Source organism: Coregonus clupeaformis, unplaced genomic scaffold (genome assembly GCF_020615455.1).
Source record: "Coregonus clupeaformis isolate EN_2021a unplaced genomic scaffold, ASM2061545v1 scaf0097, whole genome shotgun sequence".
NCBI lineage: Eukaryota > Metazoa > Chordata > Actinopteri > Salmoniformes > Salmonidae > Coregonus > Coregonus clupeaformis.
In genome coordinates, this window is record NW_025533552.1 from 404,400 (window position 1) to 424,497 (window position 20,098).

The following is a 20,098-nucleotide window of genomic DNA, read 5'->3' on the forward strand; positions in this document are numbered from 1 at the left end:
GAGGCCTCTTGTGGAGCAGAGACCCAGGAACAGAGAAGAAACCAGACGAGGAATCAGTGGTTAAGGATAAACATAATACTTTACTGAGAAACGGCAACCGAAGGATCACAGTAACACGGGAAACACAACAAATACTACGTCTCGAAAACTCACTCAGGAGACAAACGCACACGGCAAAAAATTCAAGCTTCTGCTGCAAAGGACAACAGAAAACACACCTCTCTTAACAGGGAAATCATCATGAGTAATAGTACCTGAGTGTCGGTAATGTCTCGAGGACGGTCTCTGCCGCTTTCTGGTGACAGGTGGAACCATGACACAATAGCCATCACTAGTCATGAGTGTTATATAAAGCTATTATGTATTGAAATATAAGCAATGCCATGCAATACCTATTGACATTGGGCAATTTCTACAAGAACATTTAAATATGACTAATATAAGAAATTGTTAGCTTTGATTGTCTGGTCATAAATCTTCTATCTAGATTTGAAAATGTGTACATTGTTGTTTTTAGCAATTTATGTACTCAAGCAATGATATCAATTTGAAAGGTCATTTCCGATTGAGCCGAGATATGCAGCGTTTACAGTGAAAGCAGTCTCTGCTAACGCGAAAACATTGCCTTTAAATTTCAATCGCGCTATAGCGCTGAACTTCGGCAATTGAATCGAGCCCCAAGTTTAATAAAACTCTTCGGGTCCATACTTGCGAATGTTAGAAAAAGTTTAAACCTATGGCTGGATTTAATCTGTATCGCAGAAGTATCGCGGAAGAGCCGCGTTATAGTGCAATTCAAATTTAAAACCAATGTTCCCGCATTCGCGGAGACTGCATTCACGGTAAACGCTGCATATGTCAGCTCAATCGGAAATTACCTTTACATTTCTACGCAGATCTTCCGCAATTCTTTCACGATACGGATTGAATCCAGCTCTTAAATGTTTTCTCCGTCTCAAAATCCGTATCAGCCAATTACTGTCGTCGACGTAATTGCACGTGATATAACGCTACGTTAGCTTTTCCCATCAGAAAACCTAGCACACTTAGCCCTATGCTAACCTGACCAGCTGGCAATTATTCTTTCCTGTAACAAATTCTGCATCAAAAGTCTTAGACTTTATATCCACCAACCAATGGCATTTCTTAAAGAGCGACTGCCCCTAAAAACCAACTAATCCCTTTGAAAACGGCCTATGTGGCATCGATATGAGTTAGAAACATTTATTCCAATGTCAAAATTGATTACAATGTGTAAATAGGATAATTCTTGTCATAAAGTCAGTCTTGTCTAAAACTGACTTTGGAACCTCAGTGCGTCACAACGAGTAAATTAAGGTTGGGTTTGAATTACAATTACGTCAACAAATCGTGACCCCTTCTGCCAAGCTTCACATGCAAATCACCCCTCCGCCCACATCCATTCCCTTAATTGAATGGGGCTCCATTGTTTCATAGCCCCCAACCCACGCTTTCAAAGGAACACGGCCGTTTGAGACTAAAAATCCCTATACGGACTGACCATGCAATGCATGTTTCCAGCTAGGTTGAAGATAGGTATACCCTATAATGCGGAATAGGTGGTTGGAGGTCGTTGGTCCCCAGTGGTGGTGAGTATACCGCTAGCTAGACCATTGACTGATGGTTATGCATATTTTGATAATCATTATCAATATCATAGCTGATATTACCTAGCTAGCTATCAGCAACGTTGATAACCCAATTGTGAAACATAATTTATGTAAATTCACATTATTTGTTGCTTATTTTCTACTTCTTAGATGCATAATTACATTTTAGCAGACACTCTTATTCAGAGCGACTTACAGGAGCAATTAGGATTAAGTGCCTTGCTCAAGGGCACATCGACAGATTTTTCACCTAGTCGGTTTGGGGATTTGAACCTGCAACCTTTCGGTTACTGGCCCAACGCTCTTAACCTCTAGGCTTCCTGCCGCCCCATATAATGTCCAGGACATAACCTAGCCTTGTGGAACCAGCCTGATCGCTGTGTTCACCATTCTATTTCACTTCACATTTTATGATATTACAGTGAGTGAAAAAATAATTTGATCCCCTGCTGATTTTGTACGTTTGCCCACTGACAAAGAAATTATCAGTCTATCATTTTAATGGTAGGTTTATTTGAACAGTGAGAGACAGAATAACAACAACAAAATCCAGAAAAATGCTTGTCAAAAATGTTATAAATTGATTTACATTTTAATGAGGGAAATAAGTATTTGACCCCCTCTCAATCAGAAAGATTTCTGGCTCCCAGGTGTCTTTTATACAGGTAATGAGCTGAGATTAGGAGCACACTCTTAACCCTCCCGTTGTCCTAGGGTCAAAATGACCCGCCACTGTGTTGAACCAACTTTATTTAATTTTTATATTTTGGGGATCATTTGTGAGAAGGAGGCAGTGAGACTTTAAAGAAAGTATCACTGCCTCCTTCTCACAAATGATCCAAAAAATATACAAATTAAATAAAGTTGGTTCAACACAGTGGCGGGTCATTTTGACCCTAGGACAACGGGAGAGTTAAAGGGAGTGCTCCTAATCTCAGCTTGTTACCTGTATAAAAGACACCTGTCCACAGAAGCAATCAATCAATCAGATTCCAAACTCTCCACCATGGCCAAGACCAAAGAGCTCTCCAAGGATGTCAGGGACAAGATTGTAGACCTACACAAGGCTGGAATGGGCTACAAGACCATCACCAAGCAGCTTGGTGAGAAGGTGACAACAGTTGGTGCAATTATTCGCAAATGGAAGAAACACAAAATAACTGTCAATCTCCCTCGGCCTGGGGCTCCATGCAAGATCTCACCTCGTGGAGTTGCAATGATCATGAGAACTGTGAGGAATCATCCCAGAACTACACGGGAGGATCTTGTCAATGATCTCAAGGCAGCAGGGACCATAGTCACCAAGAAAACAATTGGTAACACACTACACCGTGAAGGACTGAAATCCTGCAGCGCCCGCAAGGTCCCCCTGCTCAAGAAAGCATATATACATGCCCTTCTGAAGTTTGCCAATGAACATCTGAATGATTCAGAGGAGAACTGGGTGAAAGTGTTGTGGTCAGATGAGACCAAAATGGAGCTCTTTGGCATCAACTCAACTCACCGTGTTTGGAGGAGGAGGAATGCTGCCTATGACCCCAAGAACACCATCCCCACCGTCAAACATGGAGGTGGAAACATTATGCTTTGGGGGTGTTTTTCTGCTAAGGGGACAGGACAACTTCACCGCATCAAAGGGACGATGGACGGGGCCATGTACCGTCAAATCTTGGGTGAGAACCTCCTTCCCTCAGCCAGGGCATTGAAAAGGGGTCGTGGATGGGTATTCCAGCATGACAATGACCCAAAACACACAGCCAAGGCAACAAAGGAGTGGCTCAAGAAGAAGCACATTAAGGTCCTGGAGTGGCCTAGCCAGTCTCCAGACCTTAATCCCATAGACAATATGTGGAGGGAGCTGAAGGTTCGAGTTGCCAAACGTCAGCCTCAAAACATTAATGACTTGGAGAAGCTCTGCAAAGAGGAGTGGGACAAAATCCCTCCTGAGATGTGTGCAAACCTGGTGGCCAACTACAAGAAACGTCTGACCTCTGTGATTGCCAACAAGGGTTTTCCCACCAAGTACTAAGTCATGTTTTGCAGAGGGGTCAAATACTTATTTCCCTCATTAAAATGCAAATCAATTTATAACATTTTTGACATGCGTTTTTCTGGATTTGTTTGTTGTTATTCTGTCTCTCACTGTTCAAATAAACCTACCATTAAAATTATAGACTGATCATTTCTTTGTCAGTGGGCAAACGTACAAAATCAGCAGGGGATCAAATACTTTTTTCCCTCACTGTAAATAGAAAGGTGAACGCAGAGATCAAGTTGGTTCCACAAGGTGTGTGACTGACCAGTATCTTTGATGAGGGGCCAGGAGCTGGTCTATGCTGCTATTCCCATCAATGGGGCTCTGGCAAAGATCTCACCTCCAGCTTCACCTCTTGCCTGCTCACCAACGGTCGTCGATATGGAGAACAGAATTTGGTAGGTATAGTTCAAACTTCAACATATACTGAACAAAAATATAAACGCAACATGCAACAATATCAAAGATTTTACTGAGTTACAGTTCATAAGGAAATCATTCAATTGAAATGAATTCATAAAGCCCTAATCTGTAGATTTCACATGACTGGGAATACAGACATGCCTCTGTTGGTCACAGAGACCTTTGAAAAAAGGTGATGGCAATGGATGAATGGCACAACAATGGGCCTCAGGACAATGGGCCTCAGGCCGTCACGGTATCTCTGTGCATTCAAATTGCCATCGATAAAATTAAATTGTGTTCGTTGTCCGTAGCTTATGTCTGCCCATACCATAACAGTGGGGTCGTGTGGACACTCTGTTCAGCAAACCGCTCGCCCACACAACGCCATACACACTGTCTGCCATCTGCCCGTTACAGTTGAAACCGGGATTCATCCATGAAGAGCACACTTCTACAGCGTGCCAGTGGCCATTGAAGGTGAGCATTTGCCCACTGAAGTCGGTTACAACGCCAAACTGTAGTCAGGTCAAGACCCTGGTGAGGACAACGAGCATGCAGATGAGCTTCCCTGAGACAGTGTCTGACAGTTTGTGCAGCAATTCTTCATTTTTGCAAACCCACAGTTTCATCAGCTGTCCGGGTGGCTGGTCTCAGACGATACCGCAGGTGAAGCCGGATGTGTAGGTCCTGAGCTGACGTGGTTACACGTAGTCTGCGGTTGTGAGGCTGGTTCGACCTACTGCCAAATTCTCTAAAATAACGTTGGAGGCGGCTTATTGTACAGAAATGAACATTCAATTCTCTGGCAACAGCTCTGGTGAAACATTCCTGCATTGTCACGAATTCAGCCGAGACATGCAGTCAGCAGGCCAATTGCACACTCCCTCAAAACTTGAGACTGTGTGGCAGACTGAACATTTTAGTGGCCTTTTATTGTCCCCAGCACAAGGTGCACCTGTGTAATGATCATGTTGTTTATTCAGCTTCTTGATATGCCACACCTGTCAGGTGGATGGATTATCTTGGCAAAGGAGAAATGCTCACTAACAGGGATGTAAACACATTTCACCTATCCCTAACTGCCATTGGTAATAGAACAGTGACTATGTGTGTATGTGTTCACAGGAACATGTATGGAGCCAGCACATGGAGACTTGCAAGATGATGTGATGAAGTCCAGACTGACAGACGTGATTGATACTGATGTCTCTCAATGGAGAGAGACCTGGTACTCGGCATTAACATTTTACTAAACAACTTTTACATGTATTGTCTTTTTTTATTATTGTATTGAACGGTATCGGTCAACATGGGGAGGGAGAAACCCTGTGTATTCTGCACCAGGATCAGGGAACTCCTGTTGTATACGGGACACCACACAGGAAGGTATGACCACTCTGGTAGGTCCATTAACACCAGACAACATACAGTATTTGTATCAGCTGAGAATGACAATGAAAAAACTGGAGTAGGTCGGTACCCCAGGACCCCAAATGTGGTAGTCCAGCCCTGTGCTTGACTGCAATTTGACAAAAAAAGATTATTGCTCTTATCCACAATAATCTCATCATGTAGTAGGCTATACCCGCACTGTATCTGCTAGAGCGTACGTGCCAAGACTAGAGTGGGCACATTTGCTATAATGCAATTTTTGTTGTGATAAAACCATCAGTAGAGTTGAAAAATTGGGAAACCCATTTAATATTATATATATTTAGGTACTTGGGAATTTAACCGCAAAATGTATTTTACATGAACAGCCTTTTATCCGCAACCAGTCAATTTGATGGAAACACGTCTCTGGTGGGAAAATGTGCATACTGTTTTATGCAGATTTTAGAATATTTGCATGAAAATCTGTCGTCAATTGGATTAAAACCTAGCTATTGTAGACTATAACCTACCCGCACAGCCTACCCGCACTGTATCTGCCAGCTGTTGGCTAGAGCGCATGTGCCAAGACCAGAGTAGGCACATTTGCTATTTAACTTAAGTGACATTTTAAGTACATTTTGTGTGCACTACATCATCACACACTGATTTCTATCCACAATAAGTTCATTTGGTGAAAACACACCAACTTTGTTTGTGCAGATTTGAGAATATTCACATGAAAATCTGTCACAGTTGGATGGAAACCAGTGGCGGTAGGTGCCGTTTAAGATGAGGGAGGACAATCATTTTTTCTCATGAGCATGACCTTATTTCTATTACAGCATATTGGATGACTGTCATTCATATTCCATTCACCCAGCTCAATGTAACAGCGATAGGTTTAGGCTACTACATGATACTTGAATTTTCCCTACAGTGCCTTGCAAAAGTATTCACCCCCCTTGGTGTTTTTTCCTATTTTGTTGCATTACAACCTGTAATTGAAATTGATTTTTATTTGGATTTCATGTAATGGACATACACAAAATAGTCCAAATTGCTTTAAAAAAATTCAAAAAAATATACAACGGAAAAGTGGTGCGTGCATATGTATTCACCCCCTTTGCTATGAAGCCCCTAAATAAGATCTGGTGCAACAAAACAACCTCCAAACAGGGAGGGGAATACCCGCACACTAGCAACTGCCGAAAATGACGAGAACAATCACACACAACACACAATGAACGACAGAGGGTTAAATAGGGAATACAATACAACATAATAGTAAACAGGTGTACACAATCAAGACAAAACAAGTCAAACACAGAAACATAGATCGGTGGCAGCTAGTACTCCGGGGACGACGAACGCCGAAGCCTGCCCGAACAAGGAGGAGGAGCAGCCTCGGCTGATTCCGTGACAGTACCCCCCCCTTGACGCGCGGCTCCAGCCGTGCGCCGACCCCGGCCTCGGGGACGGCCATGAGGACGCGGAGCAGGGCGAGTCGGATGACTCCGGTGGAAGTCCCTCAACATGGAGGGATCTAGGATGTCCCTCCTGGGGACCCAGCACCTTTCCTCCGGACCGTACCCCTCCCACTCCACGAGATACTGCAGGCACCCCGTCCGACGCCTCGAATCCAAGATGGAACGGACTGAGTACGCCGGAGCCCCCTCGATGTCCAACCGGGGCGGAGGAGCCTCTCGTACCTCACTCTCCTGGAGTGGACCAGCCACCACCGGCCTGAGGAGAGACACATGGAACGAGGGGTTAATGCAGTAATTAATGGGCAGTTGTAACCTATAGCATACCTCGTTCAATCTCCTCAGGACTTTAAATGGCCCCCACAAACCGCCGACCCAGCTTCCGGCAGGGCAGGCGAAGAGGGCAGGTTTCGGTCGAGAGCCAGACCCCGATCTCCCGGTGCATACACCGGAGCCTCACTGTGGTGGCGATCGGCGCTCGCCTTTTGCCGCCTGATAGCCCGCTGCAGATGGACATGCGCAGCGTTCCAAGTTTCCTCCGAGCGCCGAAACCACTCGTCCACCGCAGGGGCTTCGGTCTGGCTCTGATGCCAAGGTGCCAGAACCGGCTGATAACCTAGCATACACTGGAAAGGCGTAAGGTTAGTGGACAAATGGCGGAGTGAGTTTTGGGCTATCTCTGCCCAGGGAATATATCCCGACCACTCCTCTTGCCAGTCCTGGCAATACGACCTCAGAAACCTACCCACATCCTGGTTCACTCTCTCCACCTGCCCATTACTCTCGGGGTGAAAACCTGAGGTAAGGCTAATCGAGACCCCCAGACGTTCCATAAACGCCCTCCAGACTCTAGAGGTGAACTGGGGACCCCGATCAGACACTATATCCTCAGGCACCCCATAGTGCCGGAAGACGTGTGTAAACAGGGCCTCAGCAGTTTGTAGGGCAGTAGGGAGACCTGGCAGAGGAATGAGACGGCAGGCTTTAGAAAACCGATCCACAATGACCAAGATCGTAGTGTTCCCCTGGGAGGGGGGAAGGTCCGTGACAAAATCCACCGATAGGTGAGACCACGGCCGTTGTGGAATGGGTAGGGGTTGTAACTTCCCTCTGGGCAGGTGTCTAGGTGCCTTACACTGGGCGCACACCGAGCAGGAGGAAACATAAACCCTCACGTCCTTCGTTAACGTTGGCCACCAGTACTTCCCACTAAGGCAGTGCACTGTCCGACCAATACCCGGATGACCAGAGGAGGGTGACGTGTGAGTCCAGTATATCAAACGATCGCGAACCTCGAGCGGCACGTACCTCCGACCCTCTGGACACTGTGGAGGAGTAGGATCGGAACGTAACGCCCGCTCGATTTCCGCATCAACCTCCCACACCACCGGTGCCACCAGACAAGACTCCGGGAGTGTGGGAGTGGGCTCAATGGACCTCTCCTCTGTGTCATATAGTCGGGACAGGGCGTCTGCCTTAGCATTTTGGGACCCTGGTCTATAGGTGAGCTTAAATACAAAGCGGGAGAGAAACATAGACCACCTTGCCTGGCGAGGGTTCAGCCTCCTCGCTGCCCGGATGTACTCCAGGTTACGATGGTCAGTCAGAATGAGAAAAGGGTGTTTAGCCCCCTCAAGCCAATGTCTCCACACCTTCAGGGCTTGAACCACAGCTAGCAGCTCCCTGTCCCCCACGTCATAATTGCGCTCCGCCGGACTGAGCTTCTTAGAATAGAAAGCACAGGGGCGGAGTTTAGGTGGCGTACCCGAGCGCTGAGACAGCACAGCGCTGATCCCAGCCTCGGAAGCGTCCACCTCCACCTCGAATGCCAAAGAGGGATCCGGATGCGCCAGCACTGGAGCTGAGGTAAACAGGTCCTTCAGACGTTTAAACGCCCTGTCCGCCTCAGCTGACCACTGCAGGCGCACCGGACCCCCCTTTAGCAGAGAGGTAATGGGAGCTGCTACCTGTCCAAAGCCCCGGATAAACCTCCGGTAGTAATTGGCAAAACCCAAGAAGCGCTGCACTTCCTTTACCGTGGTGGGAGTCTGCCAATTACGCACGGCAGAAACGCGGTCAATCTCCATCTCTACCCCTGACGCGGACAACCGATGTCCCAGGAAGGAGATGGACTCCTGGAAGAACAGACATTTCTCCGCCTTCGCATACAGGTCATGCTCCAATAGTCTACCAAGCACTCGACGCACCAGGGACACATGCTCGACTCGTGTAGCGGAGTATATTAGAATGTCATCAATATACACCACAACACCCTGTCCATGCAAGTCCCGGAAAATCTCGTCCACAAATGTTTGGAAGACTGAAGGAGCATTCATTAAACCGTATGGCATGACGAGGTACTCATAGTGACCCGAGGTGGTACTGAATGCTGTCTTCCACTCATCTCCCTCCCTAATGTGCACCAGGTTGTACGCGCTCCTGAGATCCAATTTTGTGAAGAATCGCGCCCCGTGTAATGACTCCATCATACTAGCAATCAGAGGGAGAGGATAGCTGTATTTGATTGTGATCTGATTTAGACCACGGTAATCAATACACGGGCGTAAACCCCCATCCTTCTTCTTCACAAAAAAGAAACTTGAGGACGCAGGGGAAGTGGACGGCCGTATGTAACCCTGTCTCAGAGATTCGGTGACGTAGGTCTCCATAGCGGCCGTCTCCTCCTGAGACAGAGGATACACGTGACTACGTGGAAGCGCAGCGCCTACTTGGAGGTCTATCGCACAATCCCCCTGTCGATGAGGTGGTAATTGAGTCGCCTTCTTCTTACTGAAGGCGAGTGCCAAATCGGCATACTCAGGTGGAATGTGCAAGGTGGGAACTTGGTTCGGGCTTTCCACCGTCGTTGCCCCTACGGAAACGCCTACACACCACCCAGTACACTGATCAGACCATCCCTTGAGAGCTCTCTGCTGCCATGAAATGTTGGGGTCATGAGATGTTAACCAGGGAAGCCCCAACACCACGGGAAACGCAGGAGAGTCAATCAAATACAAACTTAATATCTCCTCATGACCCTCCTGCGTTTTCATCCGGAGAGGCGCCGTGACCTCCCTATTCAATCCTGACCCCAAAGGGCGGCTATCTAGGGCATGAATAGGGAAGGGCACATCAACAGGTACGATAGGAATCCCTAACTTATAGGTGAACTGGCGATCGATAAAATTCCCAGCTGCGCCTGAATCTACTAGCGCCTTATGCTGGGAGTGAGGAGAAACCTCGGGAAACACCACTTTAATACACATATGATCAACAGAGAGCTCTGGGTGAGTTGGGTGCCTACTCACCTGGAATGACTCATCAGTGCGTCGCCCACTGCCTCGATTCCTAGGAGACCCTCCCCAGCACCAACCAGCAGTGTGTCCTCTGCGGCCACAGTTGGTGCAGGGGACGGCCTCCCTCCTGGTCTCCCTCCTGGTCTACCTAGCACCAGCACCCCCGAGCTCCATAGGGGTCGGCTCGGAAGTGCTGGGAGATGGAATGGACGGCCCCGAATCCGGACGTCCGCGGGTAGCCAACAGGGTATCCAGGCGAATCGACATGTCCACCAATTGATCAAAGCTGAGGTTGGTGTCCCTGCAGGCCAATTCCCGACGCACGTCCTCCCTCAGGTAACATCTATAGTGGTCGATGAGGGCCCTCTCATTCCATCCCGTGTTGGCAGCCAGCGTCCGGAAGTCCAGCGCAAACTCCTACACGCTACTCCTCCCCTGTCTAAGGTGGAATAGACGCTCACCCGCCGCTTTACCCTCTGGTGGATGATCGAATACTGCCCGGAAGCGGCGGGTGAACTCCGCATAGCTGACCGTAACGGCGTCTATCCCACCCCACTCGGCGTTGGCCCACTCCAGTGCCTTGCCGGACAGACAGGAGATGAGGGCGGACACGCTCTCGTATCCCGAGGGCGCCGGGTGAATGGTTGCTAGGTAGAGTTCAACCTGGAGTAGGAAACCCTGGCACCGGCCGCTATGCCATCATAAGCCCTTGGGAGCGAGAGCCGAATCCCACTGGACCCCGGAGGTGAAACGATGGGCATCGCCGATGGTGGTGGTATCGTTGGAGGGGGTATAGGTAGACCCCCTCTTTCCCATCGCTCAATGGTGTTCACCACCCGTTCCATGGCGGTGCCGAGAGCCTGGATCATGGCTGCTTGGTGTTCAACGCGTGCCTCCATAGATCCAGCTGGCACCGCCTCTCCTGCTGACTCCATGAGAGGTGTGTGATTCTGTGCTACTGGAAATGATACTTTACTAACAAAGTAACCAGAATACAAAACAACCTCCAAACAGGGAGGGGAATACCCGCACACTAGCAACTGCCGAAAATGACGAGAACAATCACACACAACACACAATGAACGACAGAGGGTTAAATAGGGAATACAATACAACATAATAGGAAACAGGTGTACACAATGAAGACAAAACAAGTCAAACACAGAAACATAGATCGGTGGCAGCTAGTACTCCGGGGACGACGAACGCCGAAGCCTGCCCGAGCAAGGAGGAGGAGCAGCCTCGGCTGATTCCATGACAACTGGGATGGAGCTTGCACCTTCCAGCAGGACAATGACCCTAAGCATACTGCTAAAGCAACACTTGAGTGGTTTAAGCGGAAACATTTAAATGTCTTGGAATGGCCTAGTCAAGCCCAGACCTCAATCCAATTGAGAATCTGTGGTATGACTTAAAGATTGTTGTACACCAGCGGAACCCATCCAACTTGAAGGAGCTGGAGCAGTTTTGCCTTGAATAATGGGCAAAAATCCCAGTGGTTAGATGTGCCAAGCTTATAGAGACATACCCCAAGAGACTTGCAGCTGTAATTGCTGCAAAAGGTGGCTCTACAAAGTATTGACTTTGGGGGGGTGAATAGTTATGCACGCTCAAGGTTTCTGTTTTTTTTGGTCTTATTTCTTGTTTGTTTCACAATAAAAAATATGTTGCGTCTTCAAAGTGGTAGGCATGTTGTGTAAATCAAATGATAAACCCCCCCAAAAAATCACAAATTTGAGGTGACAGACAGTGACACATGGATAGACAGTGACACATGCAATACTGCCTTCAAATCAAATCAAATTGTATTTGTCACATGCGGCGAATACAACAGGTGTAGACCTTACAGTGAAATACTTACTTACAAGCTCTTAACCAACAATGCAAATAGTCTGGGTAGCCATTTGATTAGCTGTTCAGGAGTCTTATGGCTTGGGGGTAGAAGCTGTTAAGAAGCCTTTTGGACCTAGACTTGGCGCTCCGGTACCGCTTGCTGTGCGGTAGCAGAGAGAACAGTCTATGACTAGGGTGGCTGGAGTCTCTGGCAATTTTTAGGGCTTTCCTTTTACACCGCCTGCTATAGAGGTCCTGGATGGCAGGAAGCTTGGCCCCAGTGATGTACTGGGCCATACGCACCACCCTCTGTAGTGCCTTGCGGTTGGAGGCCGAGCAGTTGCCATAACAGGCGGTGACGCAACCAGTCAGGATGCTCTCGATGGTGCAGCTGTAGAACTTTTTGAGGATCTGAGCTTTTGGTTGCACACTCTTGCCTGTATCTAGCTGATCTAGGGTGTAATCATTAGTCCAACAGTTGCAAACAAGAGTTTCTATTGGACAAATTCAAGTATGTTTATCCCCTTTTCGTTCCGTTTGCTTCCATTTAAGAAAATGTTTGAAACAGAATCAATACACCCCTGATCACGCGTTCACTTTCATAGCAGCCACGTTGTATTCCTTCTCGCATCTATGCGCTCTCCTCCACATCAGCTGTATGTGACCAGGCAAAAAAAAACGTTCCAAGCCAAAACATATCATAACCGCTACACACAGCCTACATCGTTGTCACCAAATTAGCTAAAGTAACATCATAGTCAACATAGCTAATATAACTAACGCATTAGTAAACCCGCTACAATCATGCAGTAACGTTACAGTGTACAGCCAGTAAGCAGTTTAGCACTTACACCGGCAGGCCCCAGTGGCAATAAATTAGTAAAACCAAAAGCTTACTTTGACTTGGAAGAGTTCCAGTGTTGTGTTGGATAGTCATAGCCAGCTAGCTAACATAGCATCCCACTAACTGCATTGGCTAGCTAAGTAAGTGAAACTGAAAGTGGAAAAAAATTACGAAATCTCTCTCTTGCTTCTCCTTCATTTTTTGGAAGAAATTAATTTGTTAAAAACTGTTAAACTATTATCTTTCTCTCTCTTTGAGTCAACTGCTCACCATATTTTATACACTGAAGTGATAGCTAGCTGTAGCATATGATTTCAGTATTAGATTAATTCTCTGATCCTTTGATTGGGTGGACAACTTGTCAGTTCATGCTGCAAGAGCTCTGATAGGTTGGAGGACGTCCTCCGGAAGTTGTCATAATTACTGTGTAAGTCTATGGAAGGGGGTGAGAACGATGAGCCTCCTAGGTATTTTACTGAATTCAATGTACCCAGAGGAGGAAAGGAGCTAGCTGTCCTCTGGCTACACCATGGTGCTACCCTACAGAGTGCTGTTGAGGCTACTCTAGACCTTCACTGCAAAACAGTGTGTTTTAATCAATTATTTGGTGACGTGAATATATTTAGTATAGTTTTATCTAAAAAGGATAACTTATTAAATGTTTTACACATTTTATTTTTATGTAATTCACTGAGGAGGATGGTCCTCCCCTTCCTCCTCTGAGGAGCATCCACTGATGGAAACCTAGCTATTGATATCAAATAATTTCACGGTTTGTATAAACATTATTTCAAATGGTCAAACATGGTTTTCTTTCTGTCCTGATTTCTTTCCACACATCACAAGACTTATTATTATTGCTAAATACAGCATAATTTAAACACTTGTTCCCCAATCCCTCCTTCCCCCAAACACATGTAAATATTGGACTATATATTGTGCATTATACTGTGCAGCATTCGGTCTTCAACGAGGTCCGGAGGGCCGCACTGAACATTTGTTATATTTCCTTGCGTCAAAATGTGCAAAACATTTTCCTCTATCCATCGTTTTGGGAATTTTCAATGCTCCCTGAGTATTTAGTGATTATAAATCGCTGAACAGTCAAGCAACTGTATGAATGTAGATCCATTGACTGTGCACATTGATTATTAGTGAGCTGGACACGGGAAGTATGGGGGCTGCAGCACCCCCCACTGAAAAATCTGATTTAAAAAGAATATTATATAAAAAAAACTAGTCCACTGGACCTTTACTAGTACTGTATTAGCGGACCATATAGCCATCTGTAGTGCAGGCCCCCCCAAAAATGTCAGCAGCTATGGCTGAACATTCAAGAAATGGTGTGAATATAGGGCCATTATAATTTCTACACAGTTTCAATTTGGTTTTAGTCATTTTAAAGTATATTAATTTCGTCCCCCGTTTGTTTGCGGGCCGGATTAGACCCCGTTCGGCCGTATGTTTGACACCCCTGGTATACGATTACAGGGGATGGGAAGTATGACAGGACAGATTTAGGTACAGGTATCTTTGCCTTACAGTAAAGAATTCCCCTAATTTAAATAGCCTACAATCGAACAAAGATGCATAACCTCTCTCTGTAGATTTGTTGATTAGCTTTGGTTTATACAAGGTCACATTTTATTTGCATTGGGTGAATAGACCACATAACATTGTACTATTTTTGCATGTCTAGAGCTCGGGGAATCCTCTGCTCTGACCACGAGAACGTTATGAATGGTACCAGGGTAATACTATGCTGACGTGTATAACCTCCCCATGCACCGGAAGATCTTATTTCACTCTGATTACGCGTCCAAGGAATAGCCTATCTGCCCCATTCATTTCTAATCCTGTACCCGGAAAAGTAACTATTTGACGTGTATGCATGGTACGGTGTGTTTCCGGTATAGCGTGTGTTCACAGTTGTCCAGCCTTTTCCTCTTGGGTTTCAATAGAACAGTCATTTCTGACTCCCGGCTCCTTACCTGTTTCCCCCTAAACGGCGTATCTAACTTTGTGGACATGGCATCATCAGTTTCGGCACAGGCGAATCCTGCTCCGGTTGCGGCGCTCCAGAGAGGAATAGTCAAGATGGTAGGAACATATGGATAAAGAGTATGGGACTGGGGATGATGCTAACAGCTTGTTAGCTTTCGATTAACTAGCGAGTTAACGAGCTAGCTACGATATCCAACAAGTTCTCATTGTTGTGGTCTTTTTCTTGTTAGAAAAGTACTATTCAATGTCGTGTTCAATGACAATGTTGGCTAGCTAACACCGTTAGCTAACAAGCACCACAAATTGACTAAATTCTGCAGCAGTTTAGGATTAGCAACATACTTTGAGTAGTTGACATGGTTTATGTAAAAGGTGCTAGCTAACGTTACTGAAGTAAACATTGCCGTGCCCAAGGAAACTCTTGAGACACCACTTGAACAACAATGACAAACAAACAAGAGGGAGTTGTTTGTCCTGCACAGGTGCTTGAATTAGGTGTTTAGGAAAATACCCTGACGTTAGTTCAAACACTCGCAAAAGAGGTTTCTATCTGTAGCCAGTTGAAGTTGCAACAAGACAACTAACGTTACAGTAACTAGCTAACTAGAAATTGTTTGCACATTAATTGTTGGCAGGTGTGGAAGCATGTCATCTTTCCAAGCAAAATTGGTAGCTAGCTTGGTTGACCCCGGCTATGGGGTTCATGTAGCTAGGTATTTAGCCAGATAAACCAACTAGCTAACTAGGAGTGTTCAAAGTTCGTGTCCTGATCAGCGCGTGCTCCTGTATCGTGGTTAAACAACTCTGATTTATGATTCTGGAATGGAAGCTAGCTAGCATTCTTTTGATTCCACTCCAGACACAACATCCAAATGGTTACTGTAGCAAACTAACTAGTGTGCCATCATAGATAGCTTCTTTCACGTTAAAGGATGTCATTCAACTCGAACAATGGACACCACTATCAAAATAATATATTTTGGTTTGAGATGAATTGGCTACCTATTTCCAAAAAGTGTGGCAAAAATATCAAACGAACGTCTTGCGTTCAGTGTAGTTTGGTCAGCAAGTCTGCTGCTCTGAAGCGACCACGAGAAACTGACACGTATTCCTCCCCCCATCCCCCGTCCCCCCGTAGTGGAAGCAAGCAGCAGTTGTAGTAATATCTATAGCTACAGTGGCCCAAAAGAACCCCAAATGATTTAGCATGCACAGTCTCATTCTACATCTGAGCGCATTCTAGAGGCCAATACTCGTAACGACGGCATGCAAGTAATCACATTCCTGATTTCAGCATAGTTTGGCAATTACTCTGATTCTACTTCCTCTCTGTGGGCCAGTCTATACAGTTTCCAGCTTGTATTTGAGTTGATACAGGTTCTTTGTGTCAGTGTGTCATTTCCTGAAAAGCATTTTCAGTGATCAACTTCACACCACAGTTGATCTAATCTAGTGTGGTATGTATAGGCTAGCTACAGCAGATATGGCTACCAACTATCATACAACATTCAGACAATTCAGAGCTGTAGGATTCATCTCCCACCCACAATGGTTACTGACTGAAAGGCTGTATATATGTATATATTTTTTAGTATACAGTAAGTATAGACTGCCTGCCACTGCCTAGATGTCCCCCATAGACGTATGTTTCCTCTGGAGAGGGTAAACAAGCGAGCGGTCACCTTGGGGATAAGGGAAGTGTGTGGAATGAGACAGTAGGTACAGTAAGGATTAGATTGACATTTTACAGAATGGTTGGTTACCTGGAGGAAAATGGGGAAGGGTAATGATTTTTCAATTTCAGTCAAGTGGAGGGTTTAGTATTTTTGTATTTAGTCCAGGGGAGTATCATGTAATTGATGAAATTTCAACATTTCTCAGTGTTTTAGAATTAGTTGCTTATTAGGCTATATATATCGATGTGTGCCATATGCCGCACCTCATCTCTGATAAGATGAACAAATAGGCCTATCTCTCTGTCCATTCTTAGCCTGTCATTTTGGTAATTTGTGTGATGTTCAAAAAAGATTCTGCTAATATGTAGAATTGTGTGTAATGTTTATAAAAGGTAATTTTTTTCTCAGACCTGCAAATACGATGATAGTCATGCTATTCTTTTACTAAAAATGAGATATTTCTACCTCTACTCTTGTCCACAGTGGTCTGCGAACCCACAACCTTCTGGCCTGCAGCCCGGTGCGCTATCAAAATTCCTGCGTTGCCATGTAATGCTTACAGGACAAAGAACAGTTTCTAAAACTGCATATCTAATGCTCTGGTCTGTCCAAAAAGTGAGGGTAAACGATAGACACGTTCTCTGCTATCCACTTTGTTTTAATTATTGTTTTGGGTATAAGGGATGGTCACTTGTTTTTTTCCAAGCGTTCAGGGAGAGTTTAGCTCAAATTTATTTTGTTGAAGGGAGGGCCATCCATTTTCATTTCAGCAAGGTCAGATTTTTCTCCATGTAACCATTATTATAAATAACGTTCACTCCCTAAAGAGCTATTTTTAGAGGAGCCGATTTCTCCATGTAACCATTATTTTAAATAACGTTCACTCCCTAAAGAGCTATTTTTAGAGGAGCCGATTTCTCCATGTAACCATTATTTTAAATAACGTTCACTCCCTAAAGAGCTATTTTTAGAGGAGCCGATTTCTCCATGTAACCATTATTTTAAATAACGTTCACTCCCTAAAGAGCTATTTTTAGAGGAGCCGATTTCTCCATGTAACCATTATTTTAAATAACGTTCACTCCCTAAAGAGCTATTTTTAGAGGAGCCGATTTCTCCATGTAACCATTATTTTAAATAACGTTCACTCCCTAAAGGGTTAGAGGAGCCGATTTGTTGTGCAGCATCTGGCTGGGTTGGATGGAGGAGTACAGAGAATAGTAGTCTGGGTGTTGAGGGATCTTCCCTGAAGACTTGGCTCCTTGTCACATATGGCTTACAGACTCAGTCCCACTAGTCTTGGTGTAACCTTTGTCTCCTGTCCTTCATTCCTTTCCTTCAAAACCACCAACCTGAACAGAACAGAGATATTAGCCTATTTCCACTTATCCAACCCTTTCAAATGAGGAAAGGAGACGAGGAGGCAAGCCAAAGCCACTGTCTAGATCAGAACACAGCCTTTGAGCAAACCGTAGGAGTGTATTCATTTAGAGGAGGCTGGTGGGAGGAGCTATAGGAGGACGGGCTCATTGTAATGGCTGGAATGGAATCAATGGAACGGAGTCAAACACGTTGATTTGATGTGTTTGGTACCATTCCATTGAATCCATTCCAGCCATTACAATGAGCCCATTCTCCAATATGGCTCCTCCCACCAGCCTCCCCTGTAGTCATTATTCGGATTCCGTTGCAAAATGTTTATCTACAGCTGGTCATGAATCACTACAGGAGCTATCTATGGCTGGTCATGAATCACTACAGGAGCTATCTATGGCTGGTCATGAATCACTACAGGAGCTACCTATGGCTGGTCATGAATCACTACAGGAGCTACCTATGGCTGGTCATGAATCACTACAGGAGCTATCTATGGCTGGTCATGAATCACTACAGGAGCTACCTATGGCTGATCATGAATCACTACAGGAGCTATCTATGGCTGGTCATGAATCACTACAGGAGCTATCTATGGCTGGTCATGAATCACTACAGGAGCTATCTATGGCTGGTCATGAATCACTACAGGAGCTACCTATGGCTGGTCATGAATCACTACAGGAGCTACCTATGGCTGGTCATGAATCACTACAGGAGCTACCTATGGCTGATCATGAATCACTACAGGAGCTATCTATGGCTGGTCATGAATCACTACAGGAGCTATCTATGGCTGGTCATGAATCACTACAGGAGCTACCTATTGCTGATCATGAATCACTACAGGAGCTATCTATGGCTGGTCATGAATCACTACAGGAGCTACCTATGGCTGGTCATGAATCACTACAGGAGCTTAGGCCCCTTTCCCTTCCTCCTGTTCTGTTTAGTGGTGTTCTGAGGAGTGAGTCACTTCAGTGGGGAAAATCTTTCTAGATCCCAATACTTCATCGTATGGGGTGTATTTATTCTGCCGATTCTGTTTCCTAAACGGAAGCAAGCGAAACGGGAGGGACCTACCTGAATTCGTCCAATAGAAACTCTTGTTTTGCTCTGTTTGCATCCGTTTGGTTCTTAAACGGTTTCCGTAATGAATACACCCCTGATGACGCTGGTCTGACAGTACTTCTCGCTACAGGAAAAGGCACTTTGTTTTTGATTGGGTCAAACCCTGTCTGAACTGAACACTCAACACCAACCTACCACTAGGCCTATTCACTGTCACAGCTGTTAGGTCTATACTAGGCCTGGCTCTACTACTGCTACTATTACTACAACCACGATCACTACTACTACTACTACTACCACTATTACTACCACTATTACTGCTACTACTACTAGTAGTACTGTTACAACAAGACTATATACAGTCACTCTCTTTCACCACAACCGTTTTTTCCTCTACCTCCAATACCATGGAATAGGGTTGAGTTCTGAGAGAATTGGTGAAAATAATAATAAGCACTACCAAAAGCTCTACTTCCATATCAGCCCATTACCAGTCTCCGATTAGCCTGTAGACATTCTACCTACCCCTGCAGCAATGCAAATAACCCTGTTCTTTCCCCTAATAGCCCAATGCTAATATTTACTGTGATGTTCCTCTCTTCCAGGTCTTGTCAGGATGTGCAATAATCGTGCGGGGCCAGCCACGGGGAGGCCCGCCCCCGGAGCGTCAGATCAACCTGAGTAACATCCGTACCGGTGCGCTGGCTCGCCGCGCCCCCCAGAGCCAGCCCGACCAAAAGGACACCCCCGACGAGGTGCGTTGAAGCACTTCAACCAATTACTGACTCAATCAATGGGCTGGTCCATTCATGAAGACGAGTGGGGGGGGGCGGGGGGGGTAGACGTTGTATTGAGGTTCATAAGGAACTAAATTGATTTTGGGTGGCTGCATGGAGACGATGCATTCACTTTTTGGAGCAACAATTATGGGGGAGTGTTTTCTCAGGGGTTGTACTAAGAAAAAGTGTAGGCTGTTCTTCGATCAGATTCCACCTGCAGTGCCAGTTATTATGTAATCGCTGATATATGATTGGCTGATCCCTCCTGGTGACCCTGTTGGAGTCATGTCCA

At 45.6% G+C, this 20,098-nt stretch overlaps 1 protein-coding gene across 1 annotated transcript in view; it reads left to right on the forward strand.

Annotated features, from left to right (window-relative positions):
- The first annotated feature begins 14,786 nt into the window (after positions 1 to 14,786).
- LOC121549698 (staphylococcal nuclease domain-containing protein 1) overlaps positions 14,787 to 20,098 on the forward strand; it is a 282,207-nt gene continuing 276,895 nt past the window's right edge. The window contains exons 1-2 of the mRNA XM_041861542.2: positions 14,787 to 15,002; positions 19,633 to 19,782. Coding sequence (XP_041717476.1) covers positions 14,790 to 15,002; positions 19,633 to 19,782 — 363 coding nt within the window. The 5' untranslated portion in view covers positions 14,787 to 14,789. The remainder of the gene's footprint in view (positions 15,003 to 19,632; positions 19,783 to 20,098) is intronic.